General features: G+C 37.4%; 2 protein-coding genes across 2 annotated transcripts; both read right to left on the bottom strand.

The window, feature by feature from the left end:
• Window positions 1–920: 920 nt before the first annotated feature.
• On the bottom strand, window positions 921–7025 carry LOC111497891 (GTP-binding protein SAR1A). Its single transcript, XM_023148897.1, has 3 exons — window positions 6660–7025; window positions 5774–5905; window positions 921–1543 (listed from the first exon to the last, which is right to left on the bottom strand). The coding sequence occupies exons 1-3, from the start codon at window positions 6786–6788 to the stop codon at window positions 1223–1225; spliced, it is 582 nt and encodes a 193-aa protein (XP_023004665.1). The 5' UTR covers window positions 6789–7025; the 3' UTR covers window positions 921–1222.
• Window positions 7026–8126: 1101 nt separating this feature from the next.
• On the bottom strand, window positions 8127–17466 carry LOC111497744 (DNA mismatch repair protein MSH6). Its single transcript, XM_023148662.1, has 21 exons — window positions 16397–17466; window positions 15794–15887; window positions 15502–15604; window positions 15347–15400; window positions 15178–15252; window positions 14776–14844; window positions 14568–14651; window positions 14201–14395; window positions 13268–13818; window positions 13048–13177; window positions 12810–12901; window positions 12545–12723; window positions 12262–12464; window positions 12059–12160; window positions 11264–11426; window positions 10640–10926; window positions 10425–10562; window positions 10174–10253; window positions 9958–10057; window positions 9336–9465; window positions 8127–8902 (listed from the first exon to the last, which is right to left on the bottom strand). Exons 1-21 carry the CDS (start codon window positions 17229–17231, stop codon window positions 8652–8654), a joined length of 3915 nt encoding a protein of 1304 aa, XP_023004430.1. The 5' UTR covers window positions 17232–17466; the 3' UTR covers window positions 8127–8651.
• Window positions 17467–18232: the final 766 nt, after the last annotated feature.

The raw sequence follows: 18232 nt of genomic DNA, 5'->3' as shown, positions 1-18232 counted from the left end.
CTTTAGAATATCTAGAGAAAGAGAGATCAAAGAAGTTTTGGGTTTTGAGTTTGAGCTGAAGAACTGAGGATTCAATATCTAAATATATAGTTCAAGAGAGAGGAAGTAGGAAGAAAGTAGTGTAAGAAACGCGGCTGACTACTGTAAGTTAAGTGTAAAGAAGAAAAGAACAGGTCTCTGGTTAGGAAAGTTGGGACTTTTTTTTTCTTCTTTCATTTTTCTAATGTAAGTAAAGGCATCATCTTTGTTGGATCCTTGTGGCCACGGGATTAGAAAGTGGAGCCGACCCAACATTTGCTACAGAACTTGAAAATGAGTTGCCATTTAATGATGATATTGACTTCCATTTGGGACTCCCACCAATCATAAAACCTATTTGACTTTTCAATCAACACGTTTCATGTTCTTAGAAATGGTTTTCAATTTGGTGTTTTTTTGGTCTGCCTCTGGTCCCCGTTTGTTGTGGTCTTGGTTTTTACGTGGGGGAAAAACGTTTTTGGTGTTAAGTTTAATCCAGAATTGAATGGTTTGTACCATATGGGTTGAATATTTGCGTCAAATTGAAACAAGAATGAATTATACTATTGAATTTTCAGTATTCCACCGTACTGAATTTTCTCCTTGAACTAAGAGGTTGCCTAAGAATAGGGAAGGATTGTGCACGGAAGAGTTTCTACTAATATAAGATAAGATTTCACCAAATCCAATAGTTAAGACGAGACGACGAAGAGATAGAAGGATTCTACTAATATAAGATAAGATATCACCAATCTAATAGTTAAGACGAGACGATGAAGGGATAGAAGGATTCTAGGCATTTCACGTCACTATAAGGTACCACAAAACTGATCAGTTAAGATGAAACCGGGACAGGATGAGATGAGGATTATAAACAGAACAGTTTTGCAGATCCTCCAGGCTTCACAATCAAAAACCATACATTTTATACTCAAAATAAATCACACAGGCTGTATTGCTTCAAGTACACTTACAGAAAAGGGAAAATCCTACTGGCCGAATCTAGAAGAGAAATGCATACGTGCCAAGCTGATGGCATGGCCAATAAACAAAACAATCGCCAAACAAATTTTACAGAACAGTCATAGAGGTATCAACCTCCATCCACATGGAACCAACAGTACATGTACGCCTAATGCATCTTGTGGCTAGTATAAGCTGTGTCTGTGTCATGGCATAGCTTTAATCATTGGCAAACTATCACCTATTTGATGTACTGAGAAAGCCATTTGAAGCCATCACCATACCCCATTTTTCGGACGATGCTGCACATGAACACCTCCAATGGGCGAACATTCGTGTCTGCTAGGTTTACCTTCCCCTTTCCAGTGGTAAAGTTGGTTAGGCCAAGGTGGTATCGTAATTCATCCTCAGAGGCAGCATAGGGTATGTCGATCTTGTTCCCCAACACAAGAAATGGGACGTTTGCTAGCGACTCATCAGAAAGGAGGTTATCGAGTTCTTTTTTTGATTCTGCGAATCTCTCCTTGTCATAGGCATCCACAAGGTATACCACGGCATCGACCTGTAACCATATGGTGTGCTAAAGATAGGTAATAAAGAAGGGTTTTGAAGGTGAAGGTCCCACATAAAATGTCACCTAACATATATCAAGGGAAATAAAATGTAATCCACCCTAAATAGTGGACTCCAAGTGTGTATAGTGGTTATGCTTTTGTTTATTCTTCGTTTCTTTTTTTTCCTTTTGTCCATGATGTTTGATGGTATGCTGAGAGCACCTTTAAAGTCGACCGACAAAGAAAGAAAAAAGTTCCTATTTCTGGTTCTTAAAAATTTAGAAAAAGAATTATGATTATGACTTGAAAAAAATAAAAAATCTAAAAATTGGGTTTAAACTTTCTTTTAGAGGATGCATTGAAAAAAATTAGAGAATAATTAGAGTTTGAAATTTAATCCTCTTATCCTTCCAAAAGAGGGGTTTTCACTGCCTACCCTTGTGGTTGAGAACACCTAGAGGATTAGTTTTCATTTTGCAATATTCCACCATGAACTAAGGTTTCTCCCAGCCCTTTATGTTGTTAGGAATTATGGACCTCCACAATGGTGATATTGTTCACTTTGAGCACAAATTCTCGTGGCTTTATTTTTAGTTTCTCCAAAATGCCTCATACCAATGGAGATAGTGTTCCTTACTTATAAACCCATGATCTTCCTCTTAATTAGCCAACGTGGGACTACTCCTTTCAATAATTTTCAACCATCCTCCCCTCGAACAAAGTACACCATATAGCCTCTTTTGAGGCCTATGGAGCCATTGAATAGTCTCCTCTTAATCAAGACTCGACTCTTTCTCTAGAGCCCTCGAACAAAGTACACCATTTGTTCGACACTTGAGTCACTTTTGACTACACCTTCGAGGCTCACCACTTATTTGTTAAGGAATCTATTGACATGGCTAAGTTAAGAACATAGCTCTGATACCATGTTGAGAATTACGGACTTCCACAATGGTATGATATTGTCCACTTTGAGAATAAGCTCTCGTGGTTTTACTTTTGGTTTCTCTAAAATGCCTCATAACAATGGAGATAGTGTTCTTTACTTATAAACTCATGATCTTCCCTTTAATTAGCCAATGTGGGACTACTCCTTTCAATAATCCTCAACATATGTCCCATATGTCCCATAAATGTTGTTCTAGTTTCTCTTTTATAAACCCACACATAGTGCTTAACTTCGGTTAATACTTCCACACCTAGCCCTCCCATTTCTGATGGCAATGATATCGTCACCTACTTGACCAAATTGGCCAATTGTTTTCCTTTGTTATGACCTGCCAGATGAAGTTCCTCGTCCATTTCTCAAGCTTCAGGGCAAGCCTTCTCCGAGCTTTAAAATTAGCATACAAGTAACAAGTAAACAAGTTTGTGTAGATAGCCAACACCACGGACTTTCCAAAACAGAAGGGCGGCGTTTTAGTCCTCATTTTAGATTTCTTCATAGCAGAAGAATGGGTACACAATCAGATGTCTCTAGTGGTACTAAGTCATTATTAGATCCCTGAACTTCTCCATCCAGATTTTAGATACAAAATACCTATCAAGCAATTATAATATAGGTTTCTCTGCCACATGGACTGTAAATTTTTTACTGCTTGGAGGAATTTCTATCAATCTAGATTATCAATAATCGTACAAAATTTCCTATTGTATTGTTCTTCTTCTTTCCCGTTTGATTTTTCATTTGACCAAAGTACCATATTAAAATCTTCCCAAAACCACCAGAATCCTTGATGGTAGTACCTACTCGAATTCTTCCATTCCCTCTAGATTTCCTTCGTACAACTATTATTGGCAGGAGGTAAGTGTTCAAAATCCAAGCAACCTCACCATACCCTATCTCACATTTTATTTGTAACAAAAAAAAGCCCTTTTCTCAAAGCACCACTTTCTTTTTACTCCACAAGATTAAGGTCCCTCCTAATCGTCCACATGCCTCAACCTCTAACCACTCAACATTCGTTGTAGCTCTGAAATGGTTTCAAAGCCCCAGTCAATTCCCGCTCTTGCTTGATACTGGCAACAATTTGGAATCTTCACAACATCCATTCTGTGAATCAATTTGAAAGGATCATTATCTAAGAAAATCAATTTTTTCTATGGGAGCTAAGTCAAACAGCCACCACTTTCAACAAATAACTGCATCGCCTACCCCACATTTCTTCGTCCCCGTACTGCTGCCTGATTGGAAAATTAACCACAGAAGCATATTTTTCTTATTTGCACTTATGCCAACAGGTTTTGGAAGGAGATTCTCTCCACCTGTTGCTGGTCTGTTACATCCTTACCGGCCATCTATTCATTGAAGGGAAGAAAGTTCTACCGAGGCATTAATTGAGGCTTTCTTGTGGACTAAATGGGCAAAATGAAACAAATGACTATTCAATGAGAGCGGAAGCTCCTTTGAGAGCGTTTTAGAACAAATTTCCTTTTAGCCTTGTCTTGTAATGTACCCCTTTTTTAACTCTTGTAGTTTCTCTGAACTTTTGTCCTTTTACTATGATTCCCCACACCCCATACAATCCAATTTAACAAATTCATGATGACACAGCTACCCTTACCCTTTGGTCTGATGTTCCTCTTTTCTCATACTTGACCAACAAAACCCCAGGTGTGGCTATTTAGGGTCTAACAAAATAAGAAAAACAGAACTATCAAATAAATTAACTCAACTGAAATTACACTAAGCTGTTGATCCTATCCTTCGATCTTGAAACCAGTAGCTTTATTGTACCCTGTTTTTCCCCTCCTCTTTTATTCCTTTATGCAAATCAGAGAGTGTTGGGTAAGTTTTGTTCCTCCTTTCTGTTGTCAGTTTTTACATAGTTTCTAATTTTCCTTGATGTTTTATCTAGATCAATCTTTAAGCATCTATTGGACAAGGGCACTCATTGGGCTCACATAACCCAACCACAGCTTTCTTCAGAAAACCATGTTGAACGTCAGGTAATCTCCTTGTCAGCAGTAATTTAGAGGAAAGAGGCACAGTAGTGGGAACATTAAGATCACAACCACTAACAAATGCCGCCTAATTTCTGCGAAAATGAATCCAGAATAGTTCCCTTCAACTAAAACCTCCCAAGTACTAAATCACATATTTATTTCCCATCATTTCCTCATTCCAGGGAGTTCATGGGTAGGTCAAGGAGTTTAATCCGGCCACGGAGAATGGAACAATTTTGTCCCTACTATATCATTATTTCACCACTAGCAAGATGCTGCAAAAATTTCTTGCTTCATCTACAACACACCAAAAGTAAGGTCTTATTTGGTTGGAATGGGTTTAGCAAACAATTCTCACTAATAAATTCTGGCTGTATTTCTCAAATGTCCCACCAATTATCGTGGAAACATAAAGTTGTTAAGACTAATTGCTCTCTCCTAGGTCACCTCATCAAACCTCCTACTCCAGGCAATCTCTTACTCTTTCCTTTTACTTGGACCACATCAGGAAATGATTTAATCCATTCATTAAAATAAAAATAAAAATAAAATAAATAAAAAAACTTCCATTCTTCATGGTTTTGTCTACCCGGAATAATCAAGCTTCTCCTCTCACATTCATTTGACAAAATCAAAATCTCTAACTCCATCCTCTTTTGTTCAAAAGTTTCTGAAACAAAATTGATCCCCATTCCCATCTAGTCTTCTTGAAACATTTTTATTCCAAGATGTTTCAATCACATCTCCATCTTATCTCCTCTATTCAAACCTTATCTGCCACTATATAGCACTAAAATAAATTATTTCTACTTGATCCTACAGTGACGATTAGTCATTCTTGGTCTAGCTATTACTGTTTGCCATTAATATTGCTTTGTTTAGATTTTTCTGGAGCATACTAGACTGGATTGTCGTGAAGATAAAAAAAATTATCACTTCATAGAAGAAACATAAAATGGAAATTTTACATATCATGTAATGTTTTTTAACAATCTTGCATGCATTATTAATTGAAGGGAGAATGCCAGACACAAGTTTAAACTTCAGCCAAGAACCTCAGGTTTAAACTTGACAAAAAAAAAATATGCTTCCATGTTTCTGTTTCAGGGTTCACAGAGATCCCAAAACTTAAGAATGAAAAATAAATTATAGATATAATTTTACCAAAAACTATACTAATTAAACTTTTGCTTTTATTGAAACTCAGTTTTTTCAGAAATGACAAATGAGAGACAAATATATATATTATGCAATTGACATGGAGGAAGATTAAGTAAGCATAATAAACTTACCTTCGCATAATAATCCTTCCAAACTCTACGAGCAATCTGATGGCCTCCCAAATCAAACGCCTTGAACTTAATCTTCCCGATGCTCAACTCCTCCGATGTAGGATACTGTGTCGGCTGATGCTGTACTAACCTCTGAAGCAAACATGAGACGGCGCCATTTCCAACGGATCAAATTTAGAAAGGAAAAGAAAATATGTATCACAAAGAATAAATAAGATCTAAATAAACATTTAGGCGTCTAAACCGAACACCAGAAGAAAGCGATGAACAATTTTCAGCTCGAGTAATCGAAATACTCTGCCTCGCTAACTAACTACAAGAATATACACATCTTCTCAGAAATTCAACCAATACTAATTCTCTCCAGACTCACTAACAACCAAGCATAACTCGTCAATCTCACCGAGCAACAATTTTCGCATAAACACAGCAACAAACAGGAATCCGCAGAAAGAAAGCGATGAACAATTTTCAGCTCGAGTAATCGAAATACTCTGCCTCGCTAACTAACTACAAGAATATACACATCTTCTCAGAAATTCAACCAATACTAATTCTCTCCAGACTCACTAACAACCAAGCATAACTCGTCAATCTCACCGAGCAACAATTTTCGCATAAACACAGCAACAAACAGGAATCCGCAGAAAGAAAGCGATGAACAATTTTCAGCTCGAGTAATCGAAATACTCTGCCTCGCTAACTAACTACAAGAATATACACATCTTCTCAAAAATTCAACCAATACTAATTCTCTCCAGACTCACTAACAACCAAGCATAACTCGTCAATCTCACCGAGCAACAATTTTCGCATAAACACAGCAACAAACAGGAATCCGCAGAAAGAAAGCATCACAAAAGAGTGAAGGAGAGAGAGAACAGACCTCATCTTTCAACATGTGAAGCAAGGTGGTCTTTCCGGCATTATCGAGGCCTAGAAACAGGATCTTAGCCTCTTTCTGCCAGAGACCAAGGGAGGCCAAGACGCCATAGAACCAGTCCACAAGAAACATAATCGAAGTCGTCGCCGGTGAAAGAACGGAAACGGAAGTCGATCGGAGGGGAAGAGAAGGGAGGAGGAAGAAGGAGAAGAAACGTGAGCACCAACTACGGCGAGCTCACCGATTGTCTGATATTGTTCACTCAAATTCAGAATGTCAGCATAAAGAGTTAAGAGAGAGAAACCAAAAATGGGAAAATTCCAAACGCTGGTTGGAAAGGGAATGGAACTTTCTCGAGAATTTTCCCAACATGTAACAAACTAACATATATACTCATTCACAATTAAATTGAGAGCATTCACTTTGTACATAAGCAAGCTCTAATGACACCTCCAGCTCTTTTACCTATGATTATCTCCTAAATTAGCCGACGTAGAATTTTCATTGTCCAACATCTCCCTTCGAACAAAGCATGTCTTCCCTTAATCGAGGCTCGACTTTTTTTTTCTCTTGGAGTCTTACATTTACCTATGATCATTTTCTAAATGAGCCGATGTGGGACTTTCATCATCCAACACCTCCTCTCGAACAAAGTATACCTTCGAGGAGGCTAAAGAATCTTTTGTTTGACATTTGAGGATTTACCAATCTATTGGCACGACTAAGTTTAGAGCATGGCTCTAACACTATATTGTCCACTTTCAGCATAAGCTCTTTGCTTTGGCTTCCCCAATAGGCCTCATACCATGCAAAGAGTATTTTTTTTCCTCATGATCATTCCCTAAATTAGAGTTGTGTGACTTTCATCATCCAACAGCGGTTACTCACGATTTTAAAACATATTAAATTTCACTTAAACTGTTACAAATGAGCGAGACACCGAGCTGTGTGCCAACAAAGAAAACGAATCACAGTTTTAAATCATATTAGATTTCGCTTAAACTGTTACAAATGAGCCAGACACCAAGCAGTGTGCCAACAAAGAAATAGAAGCATTACTCATGAGAGTGAGAAAATCTCCCCCTAACAAACATGTGAAGTTGGTTGGTTTGGACAGTTACATTATCATATATTTTTTTATAAAAAATTAATAATCAAATAGAAAAATTAAAAAACGAGACATTAACTAAAAAAAATTAATTGAACTTCACACTTTTCGTAATCGATTTGCTATAATAATTTACACGCATGGAATAAAACATATTTTAAGATATAATAATTTTGAGTACGTCATTTCCTTAAAAGTAATAATTTACCCAAGAAATATTTCCTTACACAATTTTAGATAAATATTTTTTTTTTTTGGTAAATATAAGATAACTTATTTAAATAGGGAGGAATATAGATGATGTTGAATACTTCCAAAAATATAATTTTGATATTTAAAAAAAAAAAAAAAAACATAAAATCTATGAAAATGGCCCATGGTTTTAAATTGAAGGTCGGTTTATGGCATATTTCACCTAATACAACTACGCTTGATAGGCAACCAAAACTAAACCCTCTGGCCTACTTCAAGAATACTTAACAAACTTTGTAATGACTTAACGACCAATAACAATGTACACAACGAAAGCTTCTTACTAAGACTTTCGGCTCCAGGCCAAAAGTTCGTACAGGCGGAGAAGCTAGAAGCCTTCCCGGTGTATGAGGGGAGACTGCTTGCTTGGGATGGCTAGTCCAAGATGCTGAACAAAAACATTTGATTTTGGAAAAACACCATCGTTATGGAAGTACTTGCTTTCGAGCTAACCTTCGCAGTCCTGCAAAATTGTTCGTCAAAGAACGTTGGTCGCTGTCTCGAGTTTATTCTGTTGGATCTCAGTCCCAGTTACAGATGCTGCTGGTGAAAGCAATGCCAAAAAATGGAAGGTGCAGCGCCCCAGGCGTAGCCAAAAAACGTCAGCCACCAATGGAACATTCTTGAGAATCGAGTCAACCTTGCTGGACAAGTATTCTTGCTTGTTGCTGAAGCTGTTTCAAGGAACTGATACCATTCTTCTCTGTTTCATCGTTGCATCTCGGGGTTGATTCCAGGCTGATCAACTTTTGAATCAAAGTTACTGTACCATCTACCCATGAATGATTGCACAAGTTTTCTTCAGATTCTTCTCCAGTAATACCATAAGTAGCTTCAAACTCCCTTGATTTAGCCGCAGCCTCGGTTAATACACAATTTGGGAGTCCTGAAACAACATGATTAGCTTGTACCCCAGAACCATTTCCCAGTTTAAAAACGACTATAATCCACGTGGTGAAAAGGCCAACAAGTTTAACCGGGCAAAACACATCCCGACCAAAAGGTTAGAGGTTCAAATCACCCCACCCACTCCACAACCCCCATACCAGCTTCAGTATTTGCAGAACTCGGAGAATGCTTGATTCACAGGTCACATTTGTGTGATTCAAAAAAAGAAATTGAGTGGGATTGCACATGCCAAACTACCTGTTTGATATAATCAAGTTGCATAAACCTAGGTTTAAACTAACCGTTTACATTGTGTACTTAACCTGTGAATCAAACATCTCCTACCAACTTGAAATCAAAAGGCATTCTAGTAACACAAACAAGTGAGGTAAACTAATTTCTAATGGAAATAAAAAGGCAATGAGCCTTACCAGCTAGCCGTGCAACATTCACTCCATAACTTTTCGGACACGTGCCAGGAGTCAAACGATAGAGAAATGTAACTTCTTCGACGCCCCCAGTCCCCTCTCCAACTCGGCATGCCATATGGTACAATGAAACCTACAGAAAAGCCATCAATTAACTAACAGACCAATTATCATAATAAAAGCACGGTTAAATTACAAATTTGATCCGACGATTTGGAAAAAATGAGAATCCAGTCTCTTTTAAGAGTTAAAATCGTGTCCTTATGGTTGATAAAAACATAAATAGTCTCCATTTCGTTAAAACTCTCACAAGTAGTCCATGGACTAATTCTAACATTTAAAACAATAGGAACTAAATGTTAACTTTCTCAAAAATCATAGGGATCAAATTAATAATTTAACCGAAAATCATTGACATGTCTTTCGTTAGTGGAAAACTCTTTACTTGTGATGAGACTAACTTAAGCGTAGTAAAGTTCACGCCTACAATGCTATGTAATTAAGAATACAACGGTATGCAAACGTGTTTTAATCCTCGAAAATGTGAAAGAAGCCCGGCATGCTAAATAGACTTTTATCTACAATACAAATTAAGCTACAGAATCGCAAAGGAAGAAGACAATACCCTAGGATCTTTACAATAAGCCAAGGCTAATCGGTGATAATGAGTTGAGAATACTCCCCTGCATTGCACCTTGCTAACAAAATGTTCAAGAACTGATTCACTGATAAGGGCAGAAAGAACAGAGGAATATTAAGTTAAAGATAACAATGTATCGAGTCTAAGTGAATGGAAAACCAAATATTTTACTGAATCTGAAATTATTTAAATGACACTTACGCAATTGCCTGTCCATCTGAAGTTGCTGTCCCACGTCCAAGTTCGTCCAATATCACCAATGAATTACGGGTAGCAGATGACTGCACCAACCAATTCAACGTATGCTTTTAGTCAGACAATAATGAAAGCAGAAATACCTTGAAAAGAATGGATCATGCAAAGTTCCAGCAGTTTTGGTTACACGAGGTAAAAGACCTAAACAAGATGACTGTAAGAAAACTAAATTGATCAGTTATGTAACAATGTCTTACCAACATCAGCGCAGTTTCTGATAGTTCTGTCAAAAATGTACTTTGACCAGACATAATCTGATCCTTAGCACCCATCCGAACAAATATTCGATCAACAGGAGCTAACTCAAAACTTTCTGCAGGAACATCTGCACCTATCTGCAGAACCAATTTCTTAAAATTGAAGACAACGAGACTTTAAAGATTAAAATTTTAAAAATAAGGAAATATATTACCTGAGCCAGAATGACGGACAAACAAACTTGCCGAAGAAGAGTCGATTTTCCACCCATGTTTGGGCCAGTCAGAAGAATGAAGCTGGCACTTGAGCCACCAATATTGATGTCATTGGGGACAAATGTACCCTCACCCAACGAATCACTTCTAAGAACAGGATGCCCCAAGTTTTTTGCAGAAAAACGTGGCACTTCCTTTTGACACTGTGACTTTGAGAAAAGTGGTTGACATACGCCACCCTCATAATAATCACTCGCAATTGCTAGGCTGATCAGAACATCAAGTTCTGCAGAAGTTTGCCCAACATCAACCATGAAACATTTTGGAATTGATATGATTAAGAAATACAGATCACTCCAGATGAAAATTACAAAACATTGTTCAACCTTGAAAACGTAACAATGCTTTTTATAAATGAACAAACATAACAGTCCCTATACAATAGATGGCATTTTATAACTGAATAAATTTGACAACCACCATATGATAGATAAGGATAATAATTTACGGGAGACCAGTGACATCATCATAATCATAATACTTCTCTTAGATATGCAATTATAACTAGTAACCACAAAAAATAATATCCCCAATCCATTAGTAAGAGAATATTAATTGCCTACCAGCAACTGCAGAGACTAATTGCCTCCACTGGAGATGATGTTCACAGAATTTCCCAATTAACCTCTGCAAAATGCTTTTCAGCGAGGACTCCTTCTCAGATTCAGCTAGAGAAAGCTCAACTAACAACTTCTTAATATTAGGAGTCCAGTACCGGAAGAAGCCCTGGGTGCATCAAAAAAAGGTGAAAAACGCATGTAGATTTACAGAATTTATTTTTTAGGCAATAAAGGTCAAAATATGTTTTGCTTGTTATCAATAAGTAGAACTAAATCTGCTTTTTTAAAGAGAGAAAATGTTGAGAAGTTGATTAAGAACGAGTTTACCTCACACTTGGCATATGAACATGATAATTTTTAAAAAAAAAATGAAATAAAAGAAATACATTCTATGAAAGAGAGTTTTCAGATTAAATTATAATCAGTGCAAATCCAGCGATAAGTTGGAAGTGATCAGAGCTCCTTTGTGCTTCTCGCTCACCAACTCAAGAATAAAGAAGTGGCCTATGGATTTATTCCTTACAAATCCAATTATTTATATTTGTGTTGCGGAAAGAAGAAAACCATGTCTAAACATATAGGTAAGATTTAAAAATATGTTTACGCTAGGAAAAGAATGTTAGGTTTCATCAAAAGAGTACCTTACACTGTCCCAACAAGGTTCAGACAACAGAATACCTTACACTATCCCAACTAGAATTTAAAATATTACTAAGACTGTAGGAGAATACTTGTGCATCTGTTCTCATGATATTTGACACAAGCGCACAAAAATAAACTAAATAAAGCTTTGCTAACCTTTTTAGAAGATCGCAACTCATAATTCTGAGGAATGCTACCCTGCAAACTTTCAGGCACTTCCAACAAATGAGTATCTTTTCCTACTGTCACGTAAGTGATCTACAAAAAAGCATAATTTTTAGAAGTTTAGAACCAACGTGAACTTCCAGGTATTATGCATGCTACCAGAAGGATAAAGGTGATTCAAGAAGGTTTCTCACTAATGTATCCCCAAGTAATTTCCTCTGTTCCTTTAAATGCTTTGTCAAGTTAGATTGAATCTCCTTGATTTTTTTACAAGCAGAGTCATACTCCACGTCTACACCTTCACGAGGAATTATACGTCCCGAACTATTGGCTTCACCCCAATCAAAAGCATCCTTGAAATGACTGAGAACTGACTGGAGATCAGGAAGACCTTCACCTGGAATAAATAAAGAATTAGTTTCCAATAAGTTTGATGGAGCAACCATAAAGTACACAATAGATCACAAAACATCATACCAGGTGTTAATAGGCAATCAAGTCGTCTTGATTCAACATTTTCCAAAATGACACGAAGCGATGAACATGCTTGGAGCATGAGCTCACAACCACGCAAAGCAGATATAAACTCTTGAAGTTGTCTTTTTGCTGCATCCTCATATAGAACCACATTTGTTGCATTCCTCCCATTTGCCTCACTGTTAAGAAGTCGATCATTGAATGCAAATTATTCCAACAAGCATTGCATCACTAACCTATTATACATAAAGTTCTTTGACCTCACCTACTAGCAAAAATGCGAGCAAGTAAACGCTCCATATCTGTGAGTTTGGATAATGCTTTCCGAAACTCAAGAGAATAAGATAAGTTATCTCCCTAGACAGAAAATATAAAAAATATTAGAAAAGGAAATTTCTTTCAAAGTTGAATCTAGTAACAGATATGCTCCTACACTGCCTCAGAAAAATAAAAGTAAACCGTACAACAAATGCCTCATTAATTGCTGTAATTATTAAACCTACCCGTAGGCTCGCCACAGCACCTTGCCTAGCTTTAATTGATTCTACGTGATATAAAGGTCTTGCAAGCCATGTCTTAAGTAACCTTTTGCCAAATGCAGTTACACAGTGGTTCAGTTGTGAATAGAGCGTCCTGAAACAAAATTGAAATTTGAAACACTTCTCAGAATAAGCTTAAAGCAATCATAAATAATACTCGGAAATGTGGACAATGAAAGGCTACCCAGAAGAGCCCCCATTTCTACTGTTCTCAAAGATCTCCAGATTCTCCAAGGCAGCTGCATCAAGAACCATGTAGGGTTTTGAAATAACATCATTGAAGCCAGAACAAGGAAGTAATTCAAACTTCGCAAATCTAAGCAATGCCTCATCCAGGAAAGCCTGCTTCAAATAGAAAAGGATTCCTCCAAGAGCTGAAAGTGCCCAAGACCCATTTTCAAGTGCATTCATTAGCTCAGATAAAACATCTGGCAAGTAGCCCAACCCATCTTTTTCTCCAGGAACATCATCGTTGAGTAAATTTTCTTCAGTAGACGATCCAGGGAATGATCGATTAGCAATGCCCTTAAACAATCTCTTGACTTCGTGAACACTTTTTTCAGCATCCCAGAATTCCAATAATGGAACTAACTCATTCACTAAAGGATTTCTCGTATGAGTGAGTAGCACCCTCTCCGTTTCAGGACTTAGCAGTTTAGAAGGTTTGATAATTTCAACTGGCCTAAGCTCGGACAAAAGACAGCACAGAGCACTGCACTCCGCATCATCACCAAACTGTTGAAGATGAGCAGCAAATTAGTAAAAATATCATTTGATTGATGTACTGCACATTGCTTATTCATCACCCAATGAAAATGCAATTCATAACATGTAACATAAAGTGAGTTCATATATGGTAGATTATTTATTAGTACTCATATAAAATAGTATAAACCCATACCATGCACATTCAATCACCGATACAAAATAGATGACATGTTCAATTAATCAAGTACCACAATAGTCCATGAGTTCAAGACCTGGTTCCCTTCTATTCCTCAAGGAAAATGCCTAAAAATATGTTGGATAGGTAGGGAGATAAATTTTATCTTACAGTGTTTAAGCAAGGGGAGAAAACTCACACAACAGTAAACTTGAGTTCTATTCAACATTTTACCTGCCCAAGGATAATCCTACTGGTGGCCACATCAACCACACAAACCCCTAAAATCCGTTCTGCTGACTGGCTTTCCAAGCCATGGAATTTTTCAGTTACTGCCATGAGATATGAAGCATCAGGATTCAAAGATAGCATCTCACCCTCAGTTAGTGTTCCTTTTGTGACTACTGCACATATCTCACGTTTCACAACCTGTAGACAAGACAACAAATAACATTGTTACAGCCTTATGATCTCATCACAAAAAATTTGCTCCTGGCATCAAACTTCTAATGGGTGGGACAAGGCATAATTCTTAATCTTCGTGGATAAAAAGTAGTTACTCAAATTGGGTAGAGGAGGCAGCTTATGATATTATACATGCCTTATCCTTAGAACCTTTCTCCTTTCGTCGTCTCTCTAACTGTTCAGGAGTTTCTGTCTGCTCTATAACAAGAACTCGATAACCCTGCTCTGCCAAGGCAGCCATAGTTAAATGTCACCTTGGAAATGTAAAAGATCATAAAGGATTTATCAAACCAATAAGCTGGATAAATAAATCCCAAATAAAAGGAAAAAGGATGACAGCTAACCTTCCTTGCCAACTTCTCCACATTCATGGAAAAGTTCTTCTCAGGGAAGCCACAGTGAGGTTGTTCTCCCTTTCAATTTTATAATTAGATAAAAAAATGTTAATCAATAACTAGAGAAACAAAAGCAAACACCATACTACGCAGCACATACAATGGCAAGGAAGTTGGTTAGTTTGTTCTCCCTTTTAATTTTATAATTAGATAAAAAAATGTTAATCAATAACTAGAGAAACAAAAGCAAACACCATACTACGCAGCACATACAATGGCAAGGAAGTTGGTTAGTTTGTGCGAGAAATGCTGCAACAAAATGCAACCTATCATAATGCACGTACACTGATACATTCACATTGACTGGTTTACTGAAACATAGCTTCCTCAGTGAACATTTTAGTGACTTACCTTCATATATTGCAAATCAAGCTCCTTAGCTCCTACGTGTGCATCCATTTCAAAAAGTTCATAAAACTTCCCCATCTGCTTCAGATAAAATGTAACAGTATTACTAGCTGAGTATTACTAGCCAACAGTTAGCTGAACCACTAATTAACCAGTGAACATAGAGGCAGACCTTGAAAAACAGAACTTTATCCATGTGCTTTGACTTAAACTCCCACCATTGTCTCTGTACACGGAAGATCAAGAAGGAAATTAACTCATACAACTTCATCCGTATTGAGAAAAAAAAAATAGAAACCTTATGGAAAATGTTCAACACTTAAGTACCTGACCATCTGATAAATTCTTCAAGAAATGAGGAGGCAAATACAAAGTTCTTGGATCATAATCAGGATCTCCTGGATGTCTTTTGTTTGCATCCTTCCTGTCTCTGATTGAATACCCAGGTAATTCATGAAATAATGAGTATCACACACCAAAATGGTCTATCACTTCCGTGAATAAGGAATGTCTCAATCTTTACTTTCTTCATATTTTTTAATCACATATAAGAGATTCAAAATAGAGTGGGGAAAATGATGTAGAAGCAAAAAAAAAACAAAACATATAGACAGCTTACTCCTTTAGAAATCGGAACTTTTCAGCTTCTCGCGTGTTGAACCTTTCTAAGGCATCGTTCACAATTTCATTCATTCCATTCAAGACATTCACCCCTAGGGAGATAAAAGGGAAAAAGAAAGTCTACATTAAGCAACAATAGAGACAACTTTAACTACACAAAAAGCACAAGGAAGATAGATGCTTTCAAGTTTCGATATTCAGAAGAGAGTCAAAGTTTAAGAAGGTTCATAATTTCAACAGACTAAGAACAGGCAACTATAATCTAAGTGTCTTCTTCTGAACCAATCCACATTCTCTTCTTGATACTACAGTCTTACAGTAAGAACAATAACAAGAATTTGTTAACTAACTGCTACCAAACGAAACCCAATCACAAAGTTCAATTCAGGAAACAAAATATGCAGATAAAGAGACATATTTATTAGTGTAAAGTGCTTCCTTCCAATTATGGTTTACAGCATTGCATAATCCAGCAACGAGATATGACTTTAAGAATTAATGTTCATTCATAGAACTGATGTTCATCAACATGTTGGCCTACATATCTAGACTATAAAAATGACTGAATGCCAAAAAGAAAACTGGTAGACCCATCACTCACTATCGGATTTGATCTTAGGCTCCACTGAAGAAAGCCCAGAAGGCAAGTTTCCACCGCTACTCTTGCTTTTCTTTGGAGATCCTACCACTTTCCCGCCATTGCTCATCTTACGCTTCTTGGATTCCAAATTCCCACCTTGCTTTCTTCTTGACTTGCCCACCCCGTCGTCCTCATTCTCATCTTCTTCATCTTCCTCCACCAACTCCAAATCCTCCTCGTCACTCACCTCATTCTCCACATTTTTTCCATTGCCCCAATCTTCATCTCTAGAATCATCGCTGGCGTCCCCATCGTTCAAATCCTCCTCGATATCTTCTACCACCGCCGCATTCATCGGCGATGAAGAACCCCGTCGCAATCGTTTTAACTTCTTCTCACTTTCCTCAACCCACTCGATCTTCTCATTCCCCAACACCAGTGACTCCTCCTCCGCATCGTCATACTGCACCAGATGCTTCCCATCCTTCTCATCGAACATTTTCACACGACCCTCGTACCAGCTCTTATCCAACGGCCAATAAACCTTTATTCTCTTCCCAACAACCCCATCCCCGTACGAATTCTCCTTGAAATGAGCTATAGGAGAAGGACCGGGAGAAGAAGATGCAGCGCCGCCGATGACCAACGGGGTCTTCTTGCGCTTAGACTGTACAGAAGAAGGAGAATTAGTGCTAGGGCTAGGGTTTAAAGTCGGACTCGAATTGAAATGTGAATCACGGTTAGTTTTATCGGTAGAGTTCTCTCCGGTGGATTTTTTGGTAAAGAAGGAAGTGATTTGACGTTGTTGGTTTACCAATGGCGATCGGCCATTGCTGGTTCGACGAGATGATGACATTTGCTTCTTTGATGAGTGTCGTGGCGACGAAGGGTAGAGAGATAGAGAGAGAAAACGGCGTACGAGATTGAAGAAGATGAAAGAACTTCGAGGTATAGAGTGAGAGAGAAAGTGAATGGCGGGAAAATGGCCGTGAAAATTGCCGGGAAAAATGTCCGAGAAACGAGGACGGCGGCGTTGTTTGGCGGGAAATCTCGGAACCCGATATTACATGTACGGAATTTCCTTCAATCCTGATTGTTTAATTAAATATATATTCTTTTTTGTGTTTTTATTCTCCCCTGCTTTTTTGCTGCAAAAATACATTTTACTAATTGGCAAACAATTTAATTATTAATTTTTATTATATTAGGCAACTAATTACACAAATAATTCAGCTAATTTCGATATAAAATAAAATGTATTTATATTTCATAAAATGTGCAAATGGATTTATAATATGAATTAAATTTAGACTATAACAAAAATTTATTCCAAGTGTTACGAATGTTGAACTTTCTATGTTATCCAATCTACTAATTCCACGACAAGCTCGCATCGATTTGAAACTTAAAAATAGCAATAATTATTAACCTTTAATCGAAAGGTTAAGAGCTCGAATGTTTGGCCCAAATATATGTAATTATATGATTTTACGTGACATCTGAATAAATGAGAAGTACACGAATAAATCTATAGTACATTTAAATGAGAGTAATTGCATGGATATGATGATTAAGAAAAGCTTTATTATATATATCAACGAGATGCAACTTCATTTGTCGTGGCTAGTTCATACGAACATCATAAGTAAGCATGTTTTGTTTGGAGTGATTCTATGTCATGTGATATCGCATGCAGCATGACAAAACATAGAGAGTCCATGTCTACCACTAAAAGATATTGTCGGCTTTAGTTAGTTACCTGCTCCCTTTTCAATTACCACATGTGTGACGACCTAGATCCACCGTTAGCATACATTGTCCTCTTTAGGTTTTTCTTTTCGAGTTTGCCCTCAAGCC

This window comes from Cucurbita maxima, unplaced genomic scaffold (assembly GCF_002738345.1).
Source record: "Cucurbita maxima cultivar Rimu unplaced genomic scaffold, Cmax_1.0 Cma_Scf00024, whole genome shotgun sequence".
Taxonomy (NCBI): Eukaryota; Viridiplantae; Streptophyta; class Magnoliopsida; order Cucurbitales; family Cucurbitaceae; genus Cucurbita; species Cucurbita maxima.
The sequence above is the reverse complement of the archived record's forward strand: the minus strand, read 5'-3'. Positions and strand labels throughout refer to the sequence as shown.

Excerpts from the sequence above, each read along its gene's own strand:
- LOC111497744 (XM_023148662.1), bottom strand. The coding sequence starts at position 17,231 with ATGTCATCATCTCGTCGAACCAGCAATGGCCGATCGCCATTGGTAAAC. Across the intron at positions 15,888-16,396 it reads GCCTAAGATCAAATCCGATA|GGGTGAATGTCTTGAATGGA; the intron begins GTGAGTGATGGG and ends TTATCTCCCTAG. Across the intron at positions 10,563-10,639 it reads TGTCCGTCATTCTGGCTCAG|ATAGGTGCAGATGTTCCTGC; the intron begins GTAATATATTTC and ends TTGGTTCTGCAG.
- LOC111497891 (XM_023148897.1), bottom strand. The coding sequence starts at position 6,788 with ATGTTTCTTGTGGACTGGTTCTATGGCGTCTTGGCCTCCCTTGGTCTC. Across the intron at positions 5,906-6,659 it reads TTCACATGTTGAAAGATGAG|AGGTTAGTACAGCATCAGCC; the intron begins GTCTGTTCTCTC and ends TGTTTGCTTCAG. Across the intron at positions 1,544-5,773 it reads GGAAGGATTATTATGCGAAG|GTCGATGCCGTGGTATACCT; the intron begins GTAAGTTTATTA and ends ATATGGTTACAG.